General features: G+C 42.0%; 1 protein-coding gene across 1 annotated transcript; it reads left to right on the top strand.

Moving 5' to 3' along the window:
* Nucleotides 1–1,303: 1,303 nt before the first annotated feature.
* Nucleotides 1,304–2,506, top strand: LOC100663638 (olfactory receptor 1A1-like). The gene has a single exon (XM_023556110.2). It carries the CDS (start codon nt 1,348–1,350, stop codon nt 2,275–2,277), a length of 930 nt encoding a protein of 309 aa, XP_023411878.2. The 5' UTR covers nt 1,304–1,347; the 3' UTR covers nt 2,278–2,506.
* The last annotated feature ends 7,480 nt before the right edge of the window (nt 2,507–9,986 follow it).

The following is a 9,986-nucleotide window of genomic DNA, read 5'->3' as shown; positions in this document are numbered from 1 at the left end:
TCCAGGAAAAAAGAGAATAACAGTGATTTGAGTGATCTGCTAGTAGTCTCTGCCACAATCCCTGTGGTCTCAGAATGCAAGATAGATCAAAGAGTTGGGAACCTATTGTCAAGCTGTTAAGGGAGCAATACAATATTTCAGGTGGAAAATGATGATTGTCTAAGCTAAAGCACTGAGGCTATAATAGAAAAGTGGAGGTATGTAAGAATTATTTTAAATGAAGAATCAAAAAGATCAGATGTAGAGGTGAGGGGCGAAGTGAGTGAATGTGCCCGTGAGTACCTCACATGTGTGGAACCCATAGAATAAACCTGGACTCAACTCAAGAAATATTTCGTACAAACTTACTGGTGTTAACAATAAAAGATACTCCACACTAAACTCTCTGGGGGATATAAAAATGAAAAAGATGTGGTTTTCCTCCTCAAAAAAACTTGCAATTCTACTTAGGTTGGATGTGCAGAGTATGGGGTTTGGTCAGACATGTTGGTGGGATGATTGAACATGCAAATATGGGAAAGAGAGATCGAGTTTATAGATAGAGCCCTCAGAGTCATTGGCAAAGTGGTAGTTGAAGCCACATTGGAGCTTGATGAGTCACCAAGAGTAAATGAAAAAAAAGGAAGAGAAGACCAAGAAGAAAAGCATTGTGATTACATATAGTTAAGGTCTTGGAAAAGAGATAAAACCTATCAAATGAGGTAGCAAAAGTCTACTTTAAAAATGAAACATGTGGGACGGTGGAGAATGCGCTGAGCTGCTTTTGCAACTTGTGATTGATAATTGGATGATGCCAATATAGACATCTGTCACCTCCTGGGCTCTGGCTCACTCTGAGTTTGGTCAGTGGACCAATTCCTAATTGTCCAGGGTAGTCCTTCTACTGACATACCCATTACTCTGGAGTATGTTTTCTTTTTCCCAAATGCTGTCCTTTCTTTTTCATATGTAATAAAATAAATGTGCAACTCTGGCTTCTAAATTAAGTTGTAAAGATCCTAAGGACAGAGACTATTTCTCAATTCGCCTTCTCTTCTCCAACACAGTGCTTGGCACAGATTTCATTCTTAATAATTCTATGTTCAACAAATGGATTAAAGAACTGTGTTTTTCTCAGATTTGTGATTTTCCACCAAACCAAAGAGAGTGTTTGGCAAATGGACGTTCCGGGGATGACTGATAATTAATCCCACTGACCAACAGGGACTTTTTTCCCCAAAATATTAGCTATCTCAGAATAGAGAGGTAGCTGAACTTTGTAGTCAAAGGTGGTGGATAACCATGATCATTACACACAGTAAATTCACTAGTAATCTGGAGTCTTCTCTCTTTCATGCTGAAGGAACCATGAGGGATGGAAACCAGTCCTCTACTTTGGGTTTCATTCTCCTGGGAATTACCGGTCAACAACAGCAGGAAGATGTCTTCTTCATCCTCTTCCTGTTTATTTACCCCAGCACATTGATTGGAAACCTGCTCATCATCCTGGCCATTCATTCCGACATTCGCCTTCACAACCCCATGTACTTTTTCCTTGCCAATCTCTCCTTTGTTGACATCCTCTTCTCGTCTGTAACCGTCCCTAAAATGATAACAAACCATCTCTTGGGCAGCAAAGCCATTTCCTTTGGAGAATGCCTAACACAGATGTATTTCATGATTGCCTTGGCTGCAACAGATAGCTATATCTTGGCTGTGATGGCATATGATCGTGCAGTAGCCATCAGCCGCCCTCTTCATTATACAATATTTATCAGCCCGAGGTCTTGTTTTCTGCTTGTTGTTGGGTCTTGGGTAATTGCAAATGCCAGTACTCTCCCCCACATTCTGCTCACAGCTAGTCTGTCCTTCTGTGGCAAACAGGAAGTGGCCAATTTCTACTGTGACATTTCCTCTTTGCTCAAGTTGTCCTGTTCTGATATCCACTTTAATGTGAAAATGATGTACCTAGGAGTTGGTGTTTTCTCTGTGCCATTAATATGTATCATTATCTCCTATATTCGGATCTTTTCCATTGTCCTACATGTTCCATCCACTAAGGGCATGCTCAAAGCCTTCTCTACCTGTGGTTCCCACCTCACAGTTGTTTCTTTGTATTATGGGACAGTGATGGGCATGTATTTCCGTCCTCTGACCAGTTACAGCCTGAAGGATGCAGTGATAACTGTGATGTACACAGCGGTGACTCCAATGTTAAATCCTTTCATCTATAGTCTGAGAAACCGAGACATGAAGGCTGCCTTGGGGAAACTCTTCAGCAAGAGAATTTCCTCATAACAATTGTGAGGTCATACATTGGGGAGGGTAGTTACCATTAAGCATGCACATAACAGTCCAACCCCAATGTCTTCCCTCTCCAAGAAACCACTGTTGATCTTTCCAGCCAGAAAATTCCCCTTCTCATAAATCTTGCATTAGTTTGATGAGACATCTCACTGACACTTTGTACACATTGTTGCTCCTTTTGGCAAAGTTGCAGTATACAAATAATGGGTTCATGCACCAGTTATGCTACTAACTAGCAGAATAATATTGAGAAAGTATGAACCTCCACTCCCACATCTACGTATTAGGAAAAATATTTCTGTCCTGCCTCCCACACAGCATTGAAAAGATCACATAAGCTTATGCCTTGAGGGGTGTAAATCACTACTGAAATGTCAATTTTTATTGCATTATTATGTTTAATCATCCCTACTATGCCTATATCTGGCCCTGGTTCTGCAGTGGTTGAAGAGTTTGGTTGGTAACCAAAAGGGTGGCAATTCCGATCCCTCAGCCACTCCTTGGAAACCCTATGGGGTGGTTCTACTCTGCCCTATAGGTTTGCTATGAGTCAGAATCGACTTGGTGCCAGTGGGTTTGATTTGGGGTTTTTTTACGCTCATACAGTAGTGGAGTTCAATTCCCTTGTCTAACTTTAAGTTAAACGGAGGAATAATATAAGGTTGTTACACCAGTTCATGGTATGAAGTTTCCTAAGAATCTACATTTCCTCCCCTGTTCTTTTATACTATCCTTCTTGGCACTTATTATTTCACCAGTGAAATTACAATGATCATAAACATCTATTTGTATATTTGCAGCTTTAATTGCAAAAAAGAATCACTGAACCTACATGTTAACTCAGTTATTGTATGCCTCAGCCATTTTCATTTGATTCTGCCCAACATGCTGTCCTGAAGTGATTTTTTTAACCTTGTACTTCACTGCTAAAGGGAAGGTTGGCATTTTGAACCCGGCAGCACCATGAATGAACAGCCTGATGATCTGCTACCATATTCGATCAAGAAAACCCCACGGAGTTCTACTCTGTAACACCTGGGATCATCATAAGTCAGAATCAACTCAGTGACTATGTGGTTTTTATTTTATTTATATTTGTGCTTTAGGTAAAGGAGGCAGGGCCGAGATGGCAGAGTAGTCAGACACTTCCTGTGGTCCCTCCTACAACAAATACCTCCCCCAAAAGTGAATCGATTATATCTAAGAGTAACAAAGGCAAAGTTGAGGAATCGGACTGAGCAGGAGGGGAAGGGAGAGACAGTTCAGAAGCAGCAACGAGTTACCAGACCTGACCCAGCAGGAACCAGCACCCTGCAGGCCACGATCAGCTAGCACCAGTGGTGAGGCAAGGAGTGGCGTTCAGGGACACATTTTCCACATCAGGAGAGACTGAGCAGCAGAGAGTCTGCTCATGCCTTCAGAATCACTGAAAAGCAGTGTTCATTTGGCAAAAGATAAGTACATGTTTTCAACCTACTGCAAAGATCAAAAAACAAAATCCCTTTGGGAAAAAGTTCTCCCCCACTTACCTGCCCCCTTCCCACTCTGCACTAGATCTGAGATGGCTTCACAGAGTGCTGTGTCCCCTGGGCCAGAGGTAGGACCCATCAAGCATCCTGAGACATTCTCCCAGCCTTGGAGAGGGAACAAATTAACAAACAGGGAAAAAATATTCTGCCGGCTCCGCTAAGCTGGGAACTCAGAGCAGAAACAGCTCCTTTGCACAGGCACAGGCATAAGGGGTCCACAGACTTTGATTGCCATTCACCCCTGCATAGACATGTGTGGGCCCATTTCAACAGTGTAGGCCCATATCAACACAGTCCAACAGAGTATATACCTGAAGTCTAACTTCAACTGTTTCAGATATATAGTGGAGAGACATGGTCGTGACATTTGACACCACTCTGCCTGCTAAGCAGGGTCCTCACCTACCCACATCAGGAGCCTGAGGACTGGTGGTGCCACGCACGCCACCAAGCCACCCACTACAGGGGTCCACGAATAAGTGGTGCCATCCAGTCCCTACAGCCAACACCACTGGGTGCCCATAGTCCAGCTGCAAAACCCACCCACATATGTGCTTTAGGGAGCAGGGACATGTTATCCTTACAGACACTCAGGGGTGGCTGTCAGCCACCTGCCTTGCTCAGTGCATAACCCCATACTGCAGCCAGATAACTGTGCCTACATCAATCACCCCTGACCGTCTAGAACTGTAGGTGAGAGGCTACACCACACACTTGGTAGCCGACTGACTACCTGAACACCTGAGCTGAATCCATACAAGAAAAGTAAATGGACTCCTGAGCTCAGATACCTAGTAACAGCTCTAAACACATGGTGACAGGATATTAGAGTTTAAAAGGTGCCACTAATCAAGCTAGCTCACATGATCAGCCTATTTGGGCATACCAAAACAAACAAAGCAAGAAGCTGGGACACAGTAAGCAAACACAAAATAAATAAATATGATAACTTATTGATGGTTCAGAGAAAACAGTCAATATGAAATCACACAAAGGGGCAGGACATGATGGCTTCAGCAGGCTCCCAAAACAAAGAATTAAGAAATCTTCCAGAGAAAGATAACTTGCTGGGGTTACCACAGGTAGAATACAAAAGATTAATATACAGAACACTTCAGGAGATCAGGCAAAATGCAGAACAAGCCAAGAAGCACACAGGCACAGCAATAGAGGAACTTAAGAAGATAAGAGAAGAGCACAACGACAAATTTAATAGGCTGCAAAAATCCATAGAGAGACAGCAAACAGAAATCCAGAAGACTGGCAATAAAATTTCAGAATTAGACAACTCAATAGAAAGGCATAGCAGCAGAATTGAGGCAATGGAAGTCAGAATTAGTGAGATTGAAGATAAAGCACTTGACATAAACACACTCGAGGAAAAATCAGATAAATTGTGCAAATTAGTTTTTCATTAAACAATTAATACCCATATTGTTTTGTGACATTCGTTGCCAACCCCACAACATGTCAACGCTCTCCCTTCTTGTCCTCGGGTTCCCCATTTCCATTCATCCAGCTTTCCTGCCCCCTTCTTCCTTCTCTTCTTGCTGCTAGGCTAGTGTGTCCATTTAGTCTTGAATACATGGTTGAACTACATGTGTAATTGTTTGTTTAAGGCCTAATTTTTTTCTGTTTTTCTCTTTCATTTCATTTACTTTATATGCTTCATTTACTTAAGAAGTTTGTTAATACTGGAATCCTAAGTCCCCATGATTGAATAAGCCAGGAAAAGACTATGCTGGTATGGCAGTTAAGGTCCAATCAGAAAACAGAAATCACACCCAGTATTTTTAATTGAATTATTTAATACAGGAAATTGGATACACATGTGTGATGGTTAAGACTGTGTGTCAACTTGGCTGGGATATGATTCTAAGTGTTTTGGCAGTTGCAATCATTTCCCTGTTGAAATTTAATGTTTGAGCACCCCCATGATGGAATCTGCTGAGCAGTAGTGGTGGCAGCGAGGCCTGTGGTGTCTCACTGCCCCCTCAGCCTTCATCTCCACCTACCACTGCCTACTTCCTTCCTGCTCACCTTGCCAAGGCTTTTGGCTGGTTCTGGATCCTGCAGCTGCCTCTTGTTTGCTTGACCTCTGGTTCTTGCGACTTGAGCTAGCAGCTTACCTGCCAATCTTGGGATTCATCAGTGTTCGCAGCCTGTCAGCAAGAATCTTGCTCTCCAACCTGCCAATTGTGGGTTCACCAACCCTGCAGCTACATGAATCAGGAAGAGCCATGTGATCTTCCTGGCCAGTCTTGGGATTCATCAACATTCACAACCTGTGAGCAAGAGCCCTGCACTCCAACCTGCCTATCTTGGGTTTGTCAGCCCCTGCAGGAGAATCAGGATTAGATTCTCCTGTGAATCAGGAGAAACCTCTATCCTGATCCACCTACTTGGGACGTTCTAGCCTGTACAATTGCATGAGCTGTTTCCTTGATATTGATATATATATATATATATATATGCCTTATTGATTTTGCTTCTCTAGAGAACCCAGCCTAAGACAACAGGTGTATCCTAAAATAGGCTAACAGAGAAAAAAAGACGGCTACTGAATTAATCCGGAAATTATGAACCACAGAAAGAAGTTATTTTCACGAGGACTGGGGAAACAAGAGGGAAAAGGTGGTGTTACCAGCACCTAGCCACTCAGACAAAGGACAGCCACTTATCTGATGCTCATATCTCTGAGAGGAGCTTCTGAACAGTGGACACTTGGTCCTCACCTGGTGAAGTGAATCAAATTTTCATTCCTGAGGGATCTGAGTACTCAATTAAAAAAAAATAGAAAACCTGTTGCCATCAATTCCAACTCATGACAACCCCATATGTCACAGAATAGAACTGTTCCATAGAATTTTCTTGGCTATAGGCTTTACAAAAACAGATCACCAGACCTTTCTTCTGTAGATTGCTGAGTGAGTTCAAATCTTCATCCTTCAGGTTAGCAGCAGATCACTTTTAGGACTACCTTTCTTTGGTTCTGTAGTTTCTATTAAGCTTTGCTATTGGACATGGAAATACCACGAGTCACCCCAGAAAATCATCTGAATCCTAGACATAATCTTCCTTGCACCCACTGTGTAGCAGCAACACACTTCCCTTGGTAATTGGGATAAATCCCTCCAAAAGGTAGAGGTACAACTTTTGTCTGAATGACCTACAGACATGCAACAATTTGGTTCAATCTTAGCAACATTATATTCAATTGGAAAAAAAAAAAAAACACATCCCAAAAGATTGTTATTGGCACACTTTTAATAAGGTTATAAACAACTTTCTTAGTACACTTCAGGGAATATATATACACTCGGTAAATGTGCCCAAAAACAAAACAAGGGAAAGATGAACACAGGATACAGGATGAGGGGATACTCAAGAGGGGAGTGGAATTAAGAGTACCATGCAGTTAGATATAGGTATTACTGAAGTCTTACTTTTCAGGTTAGGTGGAGGGCCCATGGATGTTTATGATATTATTCTAAATAGATAGGTAAACAGACAGAAAGACAGATAGGTAGGTAGATAGACAGATGCACTGCATATAGCAATGATGAGAGTTTGTCTGAAATCAAGGATTCAATGTAAAGAGAGATGGGTAAGGGAGATGATGAAACCAGGAGTTCAATTAGGCAGCTGTTAAAGCTATCTAGAGAAGAGAAAAAGTGAAGATCTCAAAGAATTTAGACGCAAAATAATGGGGGAATAAAAACAATTGAAAGTAGCCATTTTTATGATAGCAGTAAATGAGGAAAAGAAAACGTCTTCAAGATTTGAAGGTTGAACCACTAAAAGAAATAGGATACCTTTAGTAAAAATAGTCAGCAAGAGGGTAATTTTTTTTAAAAAAAGTTCTGTTTTCAATGTATTTTCAGGGGTTCCTGTGGGAGACTCTCATGGAGATACTCAATTAAATAGTAGAATGAAGATGTGAAACTGGAGCAAAATTAACAAAGCATAGATCAGAGTGAAGTTGATACACGAAGTTATGGAAATCAATGAAATTATCTAAGAGTGTAGACTGAGAATCTTGTAAAATCAGTAGATCAATGAATGTAGAAAGAAGAAATGAAACTTGTAGAAGAATGGGTGGGAATGGTAGACTCGGATTACTTTGGTTAGCAAAATAAAACTGTAATCACAGTCCACAGAAAATTTTTGCAAATTTTTGAGGGTTCAAGCATCATTTTCTTCATAATTCTATATTGTCACACAATTCCTTCCCCCTAATGGATACCCAATACATAAACCATGGATCTATAAGAGAGTCGGAGAAGGACAATAAGAGCAAAATGTGATTACTTCGAAGAAATTTTTATCGTAGGATATTGTCATGGATTGAATTGAGTCCCCCAAAAATATCTGTCCACTTGGCTAGGTCATGATTCCATTGTATGATTGTCTACCATTTTATCTTTTAATGTGACTTCTCCATATGTTGTAAATTCTATCACTATGATGCAGTAAGATGGATTAGCAGCAGTTATGTTGATGAGGTCTGCAGGATTAGATAGTGTCTTAAGCTAGTCTCTTTTGAGATATAAAAGAGAGAAGCAAGTAGTGCAGAAGCCAAGACTGTCCTTTGAACCTGAGGTTCCTGCACTGAGATAATCCGAGAACAAGGGAAGACTGATGACAGGGACCTTCCTCCAGAGTTGACAGAGGGATAAAGCCTTCCGCTGGAGCTGGCACCCTGGATTTGGAGTTATAGCCTCCTAGAGTGTGAGAGAATAAATTTCTCTTTGCTAAAGCCATCCATTTTGGTATTTCTGTTATAGCAGCACTAAATGACTAAGGCAGGTGTCATCTTATCCATGTCTGGGAAGTCCATGACCTGGAAGGGGAGCATGATCCAAATACAGGTCAGGTAACAACACAACTAACAGGGTTGTGTGACCTGAAACACTAACGAGGAAAATGCAGTTTAACATAGCATTTAGCCATTGGGCCACCAGGGATCCAAAGCATAGGACAATGACCATCAATCAAGACTATTATAAAAGCTACACGGCTCTGGCGGCGCAGTAGTTAAGAGCTTGGCTGCTAATCAAAAGATCGGCAGTTCAATCCACCAGCTTCTCCTTGGGAATCTTGTAGGCAGTTCTAATTTGCCCTACAGGGTCACTATGAGTCAGAGTCAACTTAAATGCAATGGGTTTGGTTTGGTATTTTACAGGAATTTAAGAATCTAAACACCTGGGTTACCTACTACCAGCATGCTGGACAATGGAAAGTGTAACTACCACCCTAAAACTCCTTGTGTCAGACCCTAGAGCAAAGATGAACTACAGTTCTTCTTCTTTGCCACAATGAACACCAGAACAATTCAATGTGGGCCAGAAGAAATCACCAAAAGCTCGTTTGGACCATAGCCCTGGTAGCCCAAAGGGATGGTTCCAGGATTGTGCTGAACCACAGGAAGAGGGGACCCACATTCCAAAAAAAGGTCCTAGAGTAGCTCACTCAATAACTTGGACCCTGAGCACATACTCTCTTGAATTTCCTTGCCCAGATTTTCCTTCTGGAAAAGAACTCTGGGAACGATTACTCTTAGAAGCCACTTTATCCCCTTAAGATACAGCAGAAGGAGTGTGTAAATGAGTCTCAAGCATTACTCTGACTTTGGCCTGAATAAAGAACTGGGGGAGTTGTGTCTCAAGAGTCTTTATAACCTAGTGAATAATTCCAAATTCTGTCTATGCTATGACCTATGCTGCTTCTTGAGGAAGAAACTACATGGCTCATCTTCAGGGTCCTTTCAGGACAACTCCAGCCCCACAGGCCCTGTCTGCCCCTTCTGCTCCAAGTTTGGGAAACACAGAGCTCCTGTTTCCATATCAGCCTGGCCTTGTCTCCTCCACCTGAGGAACATAGGACCACACAGAGACCCTCCATCCAGAGCCTCTACTGACCCTTTCTCCATCATGTTCCCAAAAAGCATTGTTGAAAGGAGCTAGAATCCCTGGCTAGAAATTTCCCACCTATGGAAGGTGTGTGAAGGCCACAGGGCTTCAGGGGCAGCATCCAGCTCAGCAAAAATCCTCAGGCAGAACTGTACACATTGCATAAGAGTCTTTACGACGTCAAGGTATAGTTAGCTTTTAACTGCGCACTTATGTGCCAGCAACTGCCTGTTATGCAGTACCTCCGGCGACCCTCACA

The sequence above is a fragment of the Loxodonta africana genome, chromosome 18 (assembly GCF_030014295.1).
Source record: "Loxodonta africana isolate mLoxAfr1 chromosome 18, mLoxAfr1.hap2, whole genome shotgun sequence".
NCBI lineage: Eukaryota > Metazoa > Chordata > Mammalia > Proboscidea > Elephantidae > Loxodonta > Loxodonta africana.
This window is presented reverse-complemented; position numbering and strand designations above follow the sequence as displayed.

Excerpts from the sequence above, each read along its gene's own strand:
- LOC100663638 (XM_023556110.2), top strand. The coding sequence starts at position 1,348 with ATGAGGGATGGAAACCAGTCCTCTACTTTGGGTTTCATTCTCCTGGGA.